At 38.2% G+C, this 18,251-nt stretch overlaps 1 protein-coding gene across 4 annotated transcripts in view; it reads left to right on the top strand.

Moving 5' to 3' along the window:
- The window catches only part of ZMYND11 (zinc finger MYND-type containing 11), a 106,506-nt gene that overhangs the window by 35,267 nt on the left and 52,988 nt on the right, over window positions 1–18,251 (top strand). For all 4 annotated transcript variants that reach the window (XM_075705106.1, XM_075705108.1, XM_075705107.1 and 1 more), the window contains exon 2: window positions 10,260–10,394. In XM_075705106.1, the coding sequence (XP_075561221.1) occupies window positions 10,279–10,394 (116 nt within the window). In that variant the 5' untranslated portion in view covers window positions 10,260–10,278. The remainder of the gene's footprint in view (window positions 1–10,259; window positions 10,395–18,251) is intronic.

Below are 18,251 nucleotides of genomic sequence, written 5' to 3' on the forward strand. Positions count from 1 at the left end.
AGGGATTAAGACTTCACTAAGGAGTGATGATGGACTTGGTTTGGGGCAGGATGAGAGGAAAGCTTTATTGGAATGCCTGTAATTAGTGAGTTTGGGTACTGCCTATGAAGGAGAGAGCATACACTCCAAATATATTTCAGAGTTTACTTTTAAGCTGGATGTCTATGCCTAACCAAGGAAATACACTCTCAAAAAACCAGGGAGAAGAAAACCAAGCAAGGTGAGGACTTGGGGAAAGGCTTCCAGCTCTACAATATATTATTCTTTGTGTTGCTCTTGTTTTGATGAACTGTCCCACAGCTGGAGGAGCATTGCATGAAACTTGCAGGTCCATTATTTCTGACATTAGCCTTGAATTTCAGAAGCAGGATCTAAAGCTCAGATTTTACAATTTGATCCTCTCCCTGCCTTAAAGTTTCTTTTGATTAATGCTGTAAAAGACTGTAAGCTTTGGCAGTGTTTATCTTTGGCTCATCTTACCTGCATTACAGATCAATGTATTTTAACTCTGTGAGTTCTGAACATGTTTCTGAAGGTTTCCAAGGGTGAGCCCAGACATTTTGGGCTTGAAGGAGCTTCAGTTTGGAAATCTTAGTTGGTTCAGAATTGCACTTGTTTTCTTTATATAGTATCAGCTTTCCCTGAGATGACTGTTGACAACAAAGTCTCCTCTGGGCTAACACTCCTCGTGGCCTGACTTCTGGAGGAAAGTGGTCGTGCCTGCATAACACACTGACTTTCAAATAATTCAATATCTGAGCAGTTTTAGAAGTTTACTAGTTGTGCTTTTATTTATAGAGAGGGAGAGGCCAAAGAGAATAGCTTTGAAAGAAACAAGTTCAGGCAGTCTTCGTTTTTGTAAAGGAGCAACAAAAATTGATTCAGCTGCTTTTTGTCAATAAAAATGCAGCCTGGTGGAGGAATAGTTTTTACAAACATCTAAGGTTTAAGTCCTGTTGCTAGCAGCAGAATCACAATTTGTACTTTAAAGATACTGTCAATTGTGTGTAGTTCAGAAAAAGAGAAGAAAAAACAGCAATTTGGAATCTCACGTTACACTGCAAAAAGTCAACATGAACTCCTTATTTTACCATGTATCTTACATAATCTGCAATGAATTTACATTTTGTCATGATTTAGCTCTTTTCCATACATTCCTAATTCTTTGACCTGGAAAATGTATCTCTTTTTCTTACTGTTTAGTGTGAAACTGGCTTTACGTGGAATTACATTCCCTGCTAATATACCATGAAAAAGCATTTATTTATTTATGTTATTTATTATACCTTACTTACTGATGGAGAAATATATTGCATCAGTTTAGTTGGGCTTACAGAATAAGCAAGCTCCTTAGCTTTCAGAACAGAAAGGAAGATGATGATCAAAAGCTTGCTTTTGGAGAATGAGATACTCTTCTCATTTACATGTCTGAGCATTTTCTAAGATGTCTTCCACCGCTCACTTTTATTAGAGTTGCAGAATCAAAGTGGCATCTATTTATCATCCAAACTGAAATTCCAACCCTCACCATCAGCCTTCTTTGGCCATGGTTTTCCCCCTTTTACGACCAAGTGAGCGTTGGAGCCTGTCAGGATGCATAGCTGCATTAATCATCTCTGCTCGCTACAGCCAAGCGAGTGGACAGGAAGCATCTATTTACTAAGGGCTTGTCTATGTGGGGAAATAGCTCAGGCTGCTCGTTAGGCATTAACTCCTTCCATGGATTCTCCTCGAGCATCTTTCTGTGGTTTAGCTTTAGGCTGCTTTGGAAAATACGGAATTTGGTCGTGGGCGTAGTTAAACCACAAAAAGCCCACATTAGCGTGCGGCATGAGTACGGAACATGATCCTGCCTCCACGTGTCACTTAATCTGCTGTAACTCACTCTCTACATGCTCTTAGTCTGTGGCAAATAGAAGGTAAAACATGTTAGTTCAAGCCTCTTCTGTCAAGGCAGGTATGCGTAACTTGTGTGTCCCTGCGTCTCTGCATTCATACAGGGGACCCAGAGCATCGCTGATAGCAATATGGGTGCCAGTATTATTTTTGATAACTCCCCAAGTAAATAAATCTGAAGAGAGTTCATTATGTTTCAGCCATGATAGGGCATAAGAAGTGTGTAGGATGATCTTCTGCACCTCGTTATGAGCCATCTATTATTTAGTGATGTTGAAGTTAGTCAAGTTGGACTGTCTTGTGTATAGAAAATTTCTTTGAACAAAGATGAGTAGTCCTCTGGAGATGAACAACTTAAAGGCTGTTTAATACTAGTGTATCATCGTCCTGGAAATAAGGGACATTGTTACTATGGAAGCTAAAGCTTATCTTCATGAGAAAGTTCCATCACTTTACAAGGACCATATTTTTTGAAGCAATTTATACCAATGCAGGCTCCATTGTGGATACTCTTTAATGTAGCTTAATTGCATTAACTAAGCCTTAGCCAAACCACACTAAATTGTTTTTTTAATTGAAATTGTCTTCATTCAGAAATTTGCTAAATGCATTAACAGTGTATACATTTTCAGTGGTGGTATTTTCTCATGTAAACAAAAACTCGTGGTTCTTGATATTCCTATGTCACTTAATTTTCTTATTAGCTGTACACAAATAAATATTCTTCATGTATTTAATATGTATTAAAAGTCGAAATATTAAGGAAAATACTGCTTATTTTAAAAGATGAATGTGGAACCTACATACATGAAAAATTGTATTGAGACAAATCTTTAGCAGAAAAGATATTGTGCGCTTCAGCTTACGTAGGCACATTATCTGGAGTAAAATATGATGACCATTACGAAAAAAAAAGTAGTCAACTGAAAGAAGTTGGTGTAGCTGCATTGCTAGGAAAGATTTGGCTTTTTGCGTTCAGCCCTTTCAACTATATTTCTTTCTTTGGCAGTTGTGTTCTTCTCTTCTCCAAACTTACTTTGCTAGATAAAGTTTTATTCAGTGATTTCTGCCAGATGGGAACAAAGGATAGTTTCCTTCCAATTTTTAGGACGGCATTTGCTATTGTCTGTGAAATTCCAGACTGGGGTTGGCTGGAGGGGCAGCAGAATACGGGATTACATTTTAGTGCTGTACATATATTTGTATTAGGTAGCAAACAAAACCACTTTGACAGCCTTTGTTTGGGGTGTATGGCTATTATTCTGTCTTTCTCAGCAGCTGTTATTGATGCTTCATCTCAGGTTTTGTTACACTCCACTTACACTGACTTACACTTTCTTAGAAATTCTCTTTTGGGATGGCGCCTCAACATTTGTGTCAAGTTCTCTCTTGCAGGGTGAGCTAATTAAACAAGAAAGTCCAGGTTTGGTTTCAAAAGAAAAAGAGAGTTCGTTCTACTATTTGTACACTGATGACTCAGAATGTCTGAGCTTAAAATTCAAGTTATCATATGCCTTAGCCTCAGTGAAGGACACTTACTTAATCATTTTGAATGATATACAATATAAATAAAGTAAATGCAGTATCAGGATTCAAATAGAGCTTACACACATGTGTAGTAAAAGTATTCTCGGGGCCTTTAATTCTGTACTGTCCTTGGCTCTGATTTCTATGGTGGCTCACTGCCATCTTGGAATGGCACAACATAACAGTAAAAGCTTTCTTGTATTCTGCATACTGAAGTTGGAAAAAAAATTAAATTGCAGAGAGAAAGAAGCAGAACACTACAGTTTTGTATTCATGCAGACCTGTTTTCTGTGTGTACTGTACTTTATGGAGCTATTCAAAACCTCACTCAAAAAGTTTCATGACGTCAAGGTTACAAACCTAGCAATCAGGAAATGCAAAAGGTGGGGTTGCGCATAACAGCACAATTATTTCACTTGCACATGTGAAATTTTAGGATAACTGTGCTGATAAACATCTCTTTTGAATAGACTGTGTGCACCTTAATCTAACAGTGAAATGAAAAGATTTTTGTTAGGAGCAACACACATTCAACATCCAAAAATCTTCGGTAGTTTAATAACTTCCAAAATGACAGTATTACAGCATGCACTAATCTCTTAACACAAAAAGGTGCACTGAAGAATTCAGTAACTTTTATTAATTTATAGTCTAATTTTCTGAGTTTAGTTTAATTAACAAAGAAATTTTGCCCATTTCAGCCACAAGTCTTTGTTACATCTTTCAGCTTCACTAACATCATTGAACGCCTCCCTAAGTTTTTCATTGTGAGGATGTGGAAGAACAGTCAGCAGTTCAAAGTTTACTCCAAAACCCTGGAAAGTCAGCAGAAAGGCATTTGTTGATTTTAGTGGTTTGGGATTAAGTCCAGAATAAATATCTAATGATACCAAAACACTTGCTGATTCTTAAACATTTCAAAATGACTTTGTATGCAAAAATCTGCATTTCTGATAACCCACACTCTTGCAAAAGAGGGTCTCCTGCTACCAGGTGCCCGGCTAATCCTAGGTTATGCTTGTAATATTGCACGCTCAGGAAGACAAGTGAATGGTAAGCAAAATGTGGGATTACTCTTGCCAAAAGCTTTGTCCTCACCATAGCAGCTACTCCCCACACTGGATCGCTAGATCTGAAAGGCAGATCTGAAGTTAAACTTTCTTGGTTTTCCCTGCCATGCATGACCTTCACTGCTGCTCAGTCAAAACATTTTCACGTGCACCTTCCATATGTAAAAATAGGGTAGTTACACTTCTGCTCTCAGTTGTTCTGGGAGGGGAAGACTCAAGAGTTTGCCCTTGCACTAAACTGGTGATGAAATATACGTTACAAAAGCAGTTGAAATTGTGAACTATAAACTTGCAGAACTTCAGAGTGCAACAAAGACCTGTATAAAGTCCAGGGACCCAAACTACATCAGCTTGCAAATTTGTAATCTGGATTTTAATGGGAAACTCCTATTCAATACAAGAACAAAGCACGAAGCACTACACATTTGGAACTGCTTGTACTGCTGATATATACAGTTTTATGCTTACTATAAAAAGTTACACTTTAAGAAATACTACAGCCCATATTATAATATGCACATAAATATGAAGCTAAGTCTGTGTCCAAGTTTCCTAACTGCCCAAACTCAGCCAGCATGAAAGCCACAAAAACTAGGATTGAGCCTAGCTTCTTCCTCCTGTTGAGCCTGAAATCTTTTCGCCATGTGGTGTGGAAGAAATAATAGCAAGCCCCAGGGATGCGGGGCTGAAAGGCAGAAACTAGCAGCTGAGCAGTGGCAAGGATAACTTCTTAAACTGTCTTTCCACTGCAATTAACTGCACACCAAATCTCAGCCAAATGGTGGCTAATAGCAGGGATGAAGTTTAACCTGTTTGATTTTGCACTGAAGGGGACGAGCACCACAGGTAGCCTCACTTACAGTGAAGTACGAACAGGAGATTTAACAAGCTACTACTTGTCAGCTCTTAATTAGCAGCTCCCATCAGAGCAGCAGCACCCAACTGCAACGTCGTCTGCTTCAGTGCAAAGTCCAATTCATTAGTTAAATTTTCAGAAGCATCCTATTTTGCTTGGACGATGGTATTTAACAGCTAAACCATGGCAAGATTTGACTACCTTTCAGTTGTATCTGTCTGTAGGGAGAGTTTCTAGCTAAACTTAGTACCTGATAGTATCTGCTAAATTGGATGCAAGCAGCAGGTCAGGAGGTTCCTTGGACTAAATCCCTTGGCATGCTGCAAGGTGATTTTTGTTTATTTTGACTTACAGTGCAGATTTCCATATCCACTACAATTGTAACAGACAGCTGTACAGCATTTGATTTGGCCAAGTGTGTGTCTGATGACCAGTAGCCTTGCTGTTTTGACAGTAAGTCTGCTTTGCCACTGCTGTAACATTGCCGCCGCGTGGCAATGCATGCTTCGCTGTGGGCTTTGAGAAGATAAGCCGTGCGGTGTGTATTCACAAGATAAAGCACAGTTTGTTGAGCCTGCTTGTAAGAAATGTGGGTAACATTTAGCTCTTGAGGAAAGTTGTGTACAGTCAAGTGGTATACTTTTTGCAGTGTTGTATGTAGGACGTTCAAGAGGGATTTAAAATACATAATATAGTAAAACCTTACTCGGATTGCACTGAGGAACAGTTAGAGAGTTGAAAATTGAAAAGATCAGTTGTTCGCTTTGGGCCCTGTATGAGTGAGTGTGTGATGAAAGTGTGTGAGCTGGCACATCAGCCACACAAAACTTCCTTTATTAGGAGAATCCGTCTTATATTCCACAGGTGCCATGGATGTCTACAGAACCCGAGACAACACATTCTGCTGATATAAATTCTTAGATTTTTAGCCATCTTTTGTTTGCCAACCTTTCTCCAAAAAGCTGCATCCTGCCATAAACTTGCTAGCAGAACATGACAGAAATGGCATGAAGCAAATGATTTTGTATGGTCAGGGGATACCATAGCTAAACAAGCATGATGGCCAGCAAATCACAAGCGGGAAATTAATGTTTGCTTCAGCTTTTATTTTTTCTTTCCAGGATATTGAAATGAATGCTATAATGAAAGAGGGGGATGAGAAACATCTTCAAGCATTTATATGTAAATGTACATTTCAGTATTGTGGTTTTAAAGAGTCTCTGGAGTTCTAACTTCTTTAAAACACTGCGTGGATGAATCAGCCTCTTTCAGTATTTAACCTCTAAGCCATACACATGGTTTATACATACAGCCTTACGCGTACTCACACGCACTGGATTTTTATGCTTGTTCTCTTGCGCGCGCGCGCGTGTGTGTGTGTGCACCCACACATAAGCAAATAATCAGGGGTGATAAATATAGATTTAAGAATCTAATATGACTCCCATTAAACTTCATTATTTATAGCATGAATGAGTTGTGCATGTTGAAGTACCGGGAGCATTTTCTGTGGCTTAGAAGTAGCACTCCAAAGCATTTTATGAACTATTAACAGTCTGATACAAGTTTTCTTTAAGATTTTATAATAATATAGAAAACTGCTTATATTTTTGCAGGAATGCAGGGAGTAGACTGTTGTGGTTAGTTTTACCATGGAGGAAGAGTGACTGCAATGAACAGCAAGAAATATGCCACAATCTTTTAATCTTCTTCTTTAATGCAGAAAGGCTCTATATTTCTTCTACACCATGCAATTAAAAGATTAAAATAATGCTGAAGTGGTCTGGGCTTTTTGGAAAAAAAGAAATCTGTTTTTCTATTTTTTGGAAGTGTGGTGTACAAGAACTGCTATTTCAGTGGTGGAGTGTCAACTCTTGAGTTTAACAAAAGTCCCCTTAAATAGTAAACCAAAGCTATAAAAATGAAACATATTCTTTGAAGGCAGAGCACCTGCTAAAATTACTGTATTTTACAAAAAAAAAAAAAAAAGGAACAGAACAGAACACGTGTGATTGCGGTGCCCCACGTGTCAGAATTCTTACTGCTTTTATTTCCAGACAAACGGGGGAAGAGCCATGGCTGTGCCTGCGTGCGCAGTGGTGGGGAGCAGGGACCAGCCAGGAGGGAGCAGTTCGGGCGGGCATCCGCACCAGCTGCGTTTTGGGGGGAGTCACTTCAGACCAGGTCCAGCCTGGTCCCATGGAGTGACCTCCCTGTGGCAGCTGGGGCCTGGGAGGTGCACGCCTGTACTGTGGGTTGGAGTTAGCCATGGCACAGGGCGCAGCGTTTGCATGCTCCAAGCCAACAAAGCGCGATAAGGATGTGGCGGGGGTGGTCGGGAAATTTGTTCCGAAAGCGCACTCCAAAGGAAACAGGGAGCCCGTAGGGCCTTGTCAGGGAGAGGCCTTCCTCTGCCCGCTGGCGGCCATCTTAGGTGCAGCTCTGCAACCACAGGGCTTCAGGAACTCCTAATTACAGCGATGCTTCACTCTCCCTCTCCCTGTCTCGGACATGGGCTACTTCTCCCGCCCTGTAGGCACAAGAGGGAATTCCTTAGCCCCAAAGGTCAGCCTTTCCTTCGGCTGCACGGCCGGGACGTGGGGCCATGCTGAGGCAGCAGATGGGTTCCCTGGGGCCCTGCCCTGTGCCGGGGCCCTCGGGCCCAGGCGTCGCAGGGGTGTGAGAGAAACCCACCTCCTTCCCCCTCTGCCAGGCACACTGAGCGCGGCTCTCACACGGGCAGCCATATGCCAGGCTGCCAGAAATAGCGGTTGTTTTTAAAGTAGTTGGGATAACAGGACCCACTTCATTTATTACAGAATAAGCTGAGAACTGGTCTGTTGTTTCACACCGATATCGGGGTCGAGAAGGATGTTTCCTCCTTGATCCTCACATGTGGACATGATACTGCGTAAGAGGCTCCATGTCCAGCCTGTCAACTGCCGTATCGGCTAACAGCTTTTAAAGCAGATAGTTTGTAGAGAGATAGAATAAAAAGAATTATTTCACTTGTATTCAGTTCTGTGTTAAGAAAGGAGATTTATACTAAAATACTAGGGCTGTAAAGATTGTCCTTTTTCGTGTTAGTGTCTAACCTTTTTTTGTATTTTACAGGTCTGTTTTCCTTAAGAATTAAATTCTATAAATAATCACGTTTCTCTTACAAATTAGGAGGGTTTTTTTTTACTTGTAATGGCCTCATGTTCTGTGAATGAATGCAAAGGAGCTTACAGGGATGCAGTGTCTTTTCCCACTATTCCCAACAGAGGCTTTTTTTCTCTGAATCATTCTTAGGCGATGCTATCTACTGGCTGTCACTCTTAGCTGTATGTCTGTCATGTTCCCTCTTATCCTGCTCTCAAAAGGGTATTCTTGGCCTTTCTTTTCTGGGAGATCCATCCAGTTGCCCTTGCTTTAAATCCCAGCAGGAAGAGATTTCTAAAGCGGAAATGTGGGGTTGATGTGCGACCACACCGTGTCTCCGCAAGCACTGATCTGTTCTGCCCTTCCCTGCTATCTCCAGCAGCCAGAGGTGCCTCAGGCACCTGCATGTGCACATACCACTTCACATCATCTTTTTTTTCCTTTTTTTTTTTTCAAATGGGCTACGTAATGTTAAGTGCAATGCTGTAAAATAATTTCTTCTCCTGAATAATAGAAAGTTGCACTTCATTTCATTACACCTGTAGCGTGAGTGAGCGTTGCTGAGCTAATATCAGATCTGAAACTTGAGAGCCCTCTTTGACAAGTACCTGTAGGTCCCATGGACTTGCAGATTACATTGCTGCAACTGATGGAATACTCGAATCTGTTTATTTTTTCTGAATTTGAGAGGAGGGACACTTTTAATACTTAAATTCCCATCTTTAACATTGCACAGATGGTGTAATGTTTTTGCATTTTTTATATTATTTTGGGTTACTGAAGTTAATATTCTGCTAGCTACAAGTATCCGTGTGCATACCACGGAGTTCATTTTGAGGACAGAGCTCTAAAATAAATTATAGACCTTGGTAGCAGTCATAAATCCGTCATTTTTTTCATTGAGAAGGTGGTGGCTCTGGAAGAAATTATTTAGTGATCAAAATGCATCGTTAAGCTTTTAAAAAGGGATTCTGTGCCTGTAGTAGAGCTGTAGGCGATTTATGGCTTATCTGTACTCATTGCCTGGAGCTTTTGGAAAATTTGTAAACAAAGCCAGATGCTCATTATGTTCCTGTTCAGGGTTGGTTAGATGGGTAAATGCCATCAGAAGCACTTTGGTCCTGTTGGGTTTTAACATGTTACAGAAAATGGAATCGCTCCAAAATATTTTTTTAAATATTTATCATCCATGAAAATATACTTCTAGTTTCTGCTCATAGAATGGATTTTTTAAAATAGTTGTATATTATAACAATGTGGAAGTAATACTTTGAAAACTATATTGTATACTAAACTGTGGGTCCAGCTTTTTCTCTGTGTCAGAGTTCATACTTATACCGTGTGATGTAGTCAAGCACCACTCGCCCTTTTTAAAGGTTTCGGGCAATGCAGGAGGCTGTGGAAGTTTCAGGCTAGGGTAGCTTCTGCTTTCACCAAATTTTAGGGAACTGAGACGTGAACTAAGTGACTGTTCGTAACCAGTTTGATAAGTGAAGTCATTTGCTATTGATTTGATAATTTTTACTGCTCGCCTTTTGTCTTCTGTATAGATTATGTGATGTGAAAGGGGTTCTTGTAAACTACATTTTTTTGCTTTTTACTGCTCTTTAAGCATAAGAAAGCATGCTGCTGTATACAAATTGACTTGCTGTAGGTTAACAAAAATTTTCCTTGTAATCATATTTATTGCAATGTGATCATCATGTAATCCATTTCATAATTCATGAATAACTTTTTGGTGTATTTTTTTTATTTATCGGCTGCAGCTGACCAAGTAAACAGGTCATGGCACGCTTAACGAAGAGACGACAGGCAGATACAAAGGCTATCCAGCATCTTTGGGCAGCTATAGAAATAATCCGGAACCAGAAGCAAATTGCTAACATTGACCGTATTACAAAGTAAGTGATCCGTTCCAAAAAAAGTCTTGATGAGGGGGAAGGTTGATGCTATTAAAAGCCCTGGGAAACAGAGACAGTAAACATTGTGAGAGACTGTGAAAAAGTTACATGCACTTCTGTGTTACTAATTTTCTAATTATTAAAAAAAAAAAAACTTACAGAACTGAGCACCTAAAGATCATAAAGTGAGGTTTAATCCATTGAACTGAGATCTTACTCATCCTGTATTTGTTTTGTATGAGCATCTTTAGGAAATATGCAATATTTATAGTACTTGGACTGAGTTAGCATGTCAGTTGTACTCAGTTGGTAGCTTGGTCAAAATACAAGACGTAGATATAACAGCTAAGGAGAAAAGGGTAATAAAATCTGTAAATAATCTAATTCTTTAGGAAAATGTGATAGGCCAGTGGAGAACTCTTTTCCAGAAGGCAAAGATAAACCTGAAGTGTTAGGTTGCTCAAACAAGTAAGAAGCTGTATTTGCTGAGATGGGCATAGGATGCTATTAAAGAAGACATGAGATGATTACCACCTATGCCTAATACTATTGTTAATGTTACAATATTATTCAAAATGTGTTAGGTGCTGTACACACAGAGAAATATATATTCTTTGTTCTGTGGAGCTTGCAATGTGTAAAAAGGTCTACAGTATTAAAATAACTCCTAAGATAACTTGGAGTAGCCACTATAATAAAAACTGAGGGAGGTTTTGTGCCTCTCTCTGCTTTGTCTGTGTTTCCAGGCCAACATGTATGTCACGTTTGTCAAAGTAATCAATATGAATAATTTTAAAGAGCAAAAGTAACCAGTTGGCGACTCTTCAGTTGCCAGAACCAATATGAGGCCAGAGACCACTAAAGGGGAGAGTTAAAAACAGTGCAGGTGACTAACGAAGTGAAAAGCATTATAACATGGTCCACTGACAAAGTTTGGAAGCTCTGGGGTGGACATGACAGGCAAAACTGGCTTCGTAAGTGGAAGGAGTGTAACAGTTCAGGTTCTCCAAACATAGTGAACAATAAACAGGAGAAAGAAAAAAGATGATGTCCCAAATGGATTAGTGTGTACCTGGCTCCTATAACAAATTAAAATGCACCATTAAACCAAAAAGCACCTTCCCAGAGATAGACAGTTCCAAGCAGGTTGGAGAGGGAGATTGTATTTTAGGGCTTTTAGGGAATTGCATTTTTGAGGTTGTACTTGGGTTTCAGAATGCTTTAAAGCATATATATTTGCATCATGTCTTCAAGGAGACAAGCAGGTAAAATAATGCTATACACTTTCTGTTTTAACATTTCAAATTACTTGCTCCAGGCCGTATATTAGCTGAGTTTGTTAGCTGTTTATGCTCTTTTTGTGTGTAATAAAGGGAGACAGGCATGTCTAGCTGGGGATTCCTCCCACTCTTATGAGAGATGCCTATTTTAAGATAGTGTGAATAACATGTAGCTGGGTAAAGTTAGGTAAATACAAATCCTGCCGTTACAAACAATGTTGAGAAAACAAGTCATTAGATATTGGAAAAAGAAGTACTTCTCTTGGTAACTGAAGCGTAGTTCGAGTTTTTTAAAAAACAGTCTTGATCCAGATTGTATGACTCATCTTTAATCAGAAGAAAAATAAGAGACTTAACAGAGATGCAAGCAGCCTTAGTACTTTGAGAAAGACGTGCAAGGTGTTAGCAGTGAAGAGTGATCTAAAAAGTGCTTGGGCATTGTAAATGCTCCACACGCACATTAGTGACGAGGGTGATGAACAGTGATCTAGTTTGTATTATATGATATTTTTAAGGAGATAACTTTTGACAAGGAAAAGAGAAAGACCTTTGAGTTGCTTTACGGTACTAGTCATTGATGAAGAAACACAGATGACTTAGTAAATGAGTATGCATGTTACATAATATTCAAAATAAAGTTCTGAGATTAGCAGGGTGTCAGAATATCTCTTCTGATGAAAACTGAGCAGCTGATTTATTCATCCAGGCTCAAAGATTGTTTGGTCAAATACAACTGCAGTTCCTTAAAAGATCAAGCAGTGTCTGGGCACACAGGCAAATGTATGACTAATAAGAAAGACCAAAACCAAACAGTGGTCAAAAGTGAAAATTATGAGCATATATACATAGTTGGAGCTCAAGGGGAGGATTCTCATACTTGGATTAGTAACATTTTTTAGAAGTGTTAATACCTCCTGGGATTGACTGAAAGAGTGGCTTTGCATATTACAAGTATTTGCAAGTAATAATGACAATGAAATTTATGGAAGCATGTGTTATTCCTGAGTAAGGATACAGAAAAACAGCAAGATAATCTTTTTTTATAAATACATGCTTAAGGTAAGTGACAGTCATCCTACTGTGTCATATAGTGGATGACAAATGTGTACTTTCAGTGAACTCCACAAGTTGAAAAGATGATTCGTGATTTGATTTTTGATTTGATTTTCTTTTTGCCATAGTTTGAGTGTTCATTTGTTGCTAGAGACAAGTTGTCCTCTGTATTTTGTGACCTGTTAGTCCAAACACCTTCATAGCAGAATCTCTATTGCTGCTTTCTTTATCAGGCGGATTGCTACTTCTAGGCAAATCTATTAGTTGGCTTTTTTCCTAACTGGCAGCTCAGCATGGTTGTCTCCCTAACATATTCCTGTTTACTTCTTGCTTTTCTTAGACTTCTGGTGCTGAGTAGAAGCCACTGTACATATCAATGAGCATTTACTTTTTCTGACCAGGGAGGAAATGTTGGTAGTATAAAAAGAGGATTCATTGTTTATAGATTCTGAACTGTTTCAACTCAATATGTAAAAAAGCAAATGTATGTAACACACTAAAATACGTAAAATGTAACCTGTGCACTTTATATGTAATTGTTAAAAAATATCTGGTGTAAAGAAAGACTTCCAGAAGATAGGGGCAATGGATAGTATGCAAGAAAAATCTATAGAACCATCCACACGTTTTCTGTAGAGAACATAAGAGTAGGAGGATAGTGTAGGAGGAGCCAAGAGCACTAGAAGGTACTTCTGGTATTATCAGAAAAAACCTATAAGGAAAGAGGCCCTTTAATTAAAAGTAGGCTAAATCAAGTATGCCTTGCTTTTTAAATTGATGGGGAGGAAAGGCAAGAATAGAAATATATGTGATTAGATAGTGATTGAAAACTGTCTTATACACTGAGGAAAGAATCACTTGGAAAATTTGAATATGCAAGTTAGAGCCTTTAAGAAATTAGTAAGCTTACTGAACTTTTGGCAATTATTCTAGAAAAGTCATTGCATGCAGAGAAATATTAAGAAACACAAGGAAGGTGTCTATTTTTGAAGGAATTAAAAATGTGTGTGGAAAAATTGCAAGGATATGACACTGATAATTGGAGTATTACATAAATACTTAAACAAAAGCATTGGTAGGGAGGAGACCACACTGCACAGACTTGATGTCTCAAAAAAAAAAATAATCAGCAAATCATTGTATGAAAAGGATTCTGCAATTTTAGTGATTATATGTGGGGGTACTTTCCATTGGTTGGGGGATAAGCATTTTTCAGTAGCTGGAAAACTAATGAAGGACTGAAAACCATTTCTAACAAGAATTAACAGTGTAGTGAATTTAAAGGAATTAGTACTAAAAGTGCAAATTGCCTTTTGAAGATAACTTTAAAACATGTATGTAAGTTCCTACCTTAGTACATAGGTGTCAGCATGTTCAGTGCATTTTTATTTAGCTGTAAAGCTCATTTGAAGACAGTGGTAACATTTCTGTAAAGGTATACAAAATAAATATTCTCACCTGGCTTATACTGTCATAGTGTATCTCAAGTCAATGAATTATAATCATTTAAAATCTGACTACTAGAAATATCTAACATTTCTAAACTACCAAATTACTTAATAACAAAATTATATTTCTAAGAGGTATTTATTAAGAAATTACTTATTTTTCTGTCCAGACTTGATGTTGGGATATTTGACCCTAAGATGTCAATTATTTAGATGAGAATTACTGGTATTAGTTATGCTGTAAACACTAGTGGAGAAATGGCTTCCCATATCTTGTGAATCCTCTGTCAAGAGTGCGGCTTGACAAATTGTTCATCCCTAAAAGTGTGTTAAAAATTATAATTATGCTTTGACTTTCTGTTTTTTCCTCATTATCTTCCATCTGGTTTGGATTTGGGGTAATGTCAAAAATTGATTCTATGGAATAAAATGCCTTAAAATACAGTGGAAAAAAGGCATGCATATTTAAACAAGTAGGATAAATTATTGACATTCAGTTGCATAGCAGATTGGTGAGTATTTCTGTACAGACATGTTTTTAAAGTCCTCTTTCTTTGGCTACTCCAATCTTCCAGTTTCTTTCATAGTATTTTCTTTATAATTCCCTTGCAGGTAATTGGGCTCCTAAGATTTAATTAACTATTAATTAAATATTTACCCTTTTTCTCTCAAGGTATTGGGTTTCCTCAGTAGCAATTTATGAACATTTCATGATCTTTATGATTAGTTCAGAGTTCATTATCTATTAAGCTAATGTTATTAAAATACCCAATTGGCAAATACAGTGCTCTAAAACTATTATTGGCTGCTCTCAAGATTTTGTCATTGTAAACAGATAATTATTCTGGTTTCTAAACTATTCCATGAAGACTAATGTGAAGAACCAAAACATAATTCTTTTCTTCCATACTTCCTTCCTATTTTTCTCTCTCTCCCTTTGATGTGTATCATGATTTATTTAGTTGATTGGCTTCTCTCCCTGTCTCTTAGAAAGGCTGTGTCTATACTGTCTGTGTGTACTATGACAGGGAATGCTATGGCACCATCTGGAGCAGATATGCTGTGACCACACCGCATTGCCTGTGGCTCATGGCGTGTTTCTTTGGCCCTGACATATTCTTTGTTTGTTTTATATGTGTGTGTGGTTCTTCAGTTCTAAGCGCCAAAAATAATACAGCCCACAGCAATGCTATTCTTGAAACCTGAAGCTAGAGGCATGATAGTTTGGCATCGGGCATGGTGTGAAGGCATCTGAGGACACATAGCATGATGGAACAGTGATGGAGTGCCCTTGGCAGAAGAAGCCCATCTTGGCATGGTTTGCATCCATCTTCTCTGTCAGGAGAAAACTAACCTCTTGGCCATGCTTTGCCTTTTTCCCAGGAAGAACAAGTTGGCTTTCTCCAGAACGGAGCCTGAAAATGCGTTAGTTTCGGAATGAAACCAAGAGTGACCATAGTCCATAGGGTAGAGGTATCCCAACTTTGGGGGAGATAAAGCTGATGGAAAGACCATTAGCTAGGATAAAACTGATATGCTACAATTGGAGAATTTGCGTTATTTTCAAATAGAGCAAAACTGCAACTATCATTTTCATCAGTCAGAAGGCTGTTTTACAACATTGGTGATACAAGAAAATGTCTTTTTTTTCATAAATAGGTGCAAAGACTCTCATCTCATCTTTTTGAATTGGCTTTCAAATGGGTTGGTCCAGTCCTAGCTCCCTAGATGGTCATAACCTTTTTTCCCATATTTGTACTGTGGACTCATTTTTGTTATATTCTAATTTAATGTAAGTGCAGCAAAGTCAGATCATCTAAGAGAAATGAGCAGATCTCAAGCCTATATAGAGTAGACTCTGTCAGTCCCCTGTTAGCTTTGTGCGGACTGACATTAATCAGCATTGATGGAATAGCATGCCAGAAAAGAATTACTCCGTATGAAAGATTACTGTAAAATGATGAGATTTGCTGGTCCCACAGTTGAGGTGGAGTCACAAGCAGTTGTAGATTGAGTATGTGACCCTCTCAGTTTGACATTTAGTCCTACGAGGGGGATTTCGTCTCCAAATACCACTCTATGAACTTTCTCCAGTTTCTTCAGTCAATCTCTGAGAACAGTTAAAGTTAAGGGCCTCTCCCATCCATAAATCTATTTTTGTTGCCTTAGTTCTCTTTTGTTGCCTGCGGTTCGCTTTTTAGGCCGTCTGCTTTAACAGAAAACAATTTCTAGAAGCACTGATTAAAGCAAAGATGAGACTGAGCAATTTGAACAGGTAGAGAATAATCACAAGAGAGTATAAATAAGAAAATGAGCAATTTGAATGGGTAGGGAATAATCACACAAGTCTATAAATAAGAATATGCAATGCAGTGGCAAGAAAAAAATTGAAAGAACAAGATTCTTACAGTATTGCTTATTCGAAGCTCAGAAACTTGTTAGAAAAAATCTGTCACTATTTATAGTACCACTGATGGAAATTTAAATCTTCCTAGTATTTTGCATGTTGCAACTAAATAGTCGTGCATAAACAGAAATAGTAAGTCATAAGAATGATTAGGAGAGCAGATTACTCTGGATTTACAACTAGATAATCCTGTTGTTTAACTTTACATGAGCAGAAGTACTGTAGCACCTGATATTTCTTTGACTGAAATGAAAGCTTAGAAATGTTTTTCTGCTGCGTTGGTTTCTTATCCTTTGTCAAGCCATTCCCCTAAAATATCCGTCTTTTTGTTACTGGAGAGTAGGCTTATCAGAAAACAATTGTTTGAAGTAAAACATCCTCCTGTTACACAGAAGAATGCAGTGGTTGCTTGAGTTCACTTTTAACCAGTGTTACTGGCTCCTTTTCCACATCTTTACATCACCCTCATGTATGTTTTAAATGTGACCATGTGAAGCCGGTAGTATTATTAAAAGCAACTCTTCAGAATCTGGTACATGTTAATCGAACCCTGGTCACTTGTACTGAGGTGGAACAGGTCAATTTTGAAGGAGGTACTCAGGAAAGCTCACATTTTACCAGCTGGGAAAGGATGAGGAAGAACTGTACAGTGAAGTGTTCTTCCATGCCGTGCAGTGTAATAGCAATTCATAATTGTGCAAAGGTAAGCAGAAGTGTGGAGTACAAGGTCCTACAGTAAGAATCGTGATACTACTTCCTCAACAGGCCATATTGCTGCTTCTAGTGACAGCCTGTCTATTGTGTGTTCACCTCTGAGAAAGCTGAATTCAGTTTGTATTGGGTCAGCTTAATTATAGATCTATTCATTACAGAAAACAGAGAAACACATTACCAGGTGATGACAGGGTCGAAAACTCTTAGTTTTAAATACATCTTTATGTTTTTTCTGTTGTAGTCAAGGACAAGGCACTTCTTTCTGTCTGACTCCACTAAGTCAATCTCCTTTTCAATTTCTGTTACTTTCCTTCTCTTTCCCATGATAAACTTCAGTTGCTTCTTTTATGCCAAAACCAATGAGTTGTTTTCTGGTTTTGTAACACTATTTTTATGTTAAACCAAGAGAATGAACCAAGTCTAGAGTTTTAAACCTTGTAAATCCTTAGTCATAGAACATCCTGGGGGGGGGGAGGTCAGTCTCCTGTCCTTTTTCAGCAATTTTTGATCGATTTGGTTAAAAATAATTATATTAATAAAACAAAAAGCAATCTAAAACTGAACATTTGACTCCCTAATAACAAAAATTTTAATGAAAGTACTATTTCGGTCTTACATAAAAACTCTGCTTTATGTGTGCATAACTATCAGTTACAAGCATAGCAATACGTTGCATAGAAATATGGTGGATACCAAAAAAAATTGACTTGCTGGATACATTAATTTTTTATACTGATGTCTTCACAGTGAGCTTAAATGATGTGTTCGCATTGAAATTTTCAGACATTTTCAAAAGTTCAGATATATGCTATGAAGTAGTAAAAAGAACACTGAAAACTGCATATATGCAGGAAAGTACAGGGAATCTCACCACCTTTTGCATCATAACTGATATACAGTTTTGCTTGTAAATTTGTACTGAGACTGACCAATGAGGTAATATTCAGCAAGCTCA

The sequence above is a fragment of the Pelecanus crispus genome, chromosome 2 (genome assembly GCF_030463565.1).
Source record: "Pelecanus crispus isolate bPelCri1 chromosome 2, bPelCri1.pri, whole genome shotgun sequence".
NCBI lineage: Eukaryota > Metazoa > Chordata > Aves > Pelecaniformes > Pelecanidae > Pelecanus > Pelecanus crispus.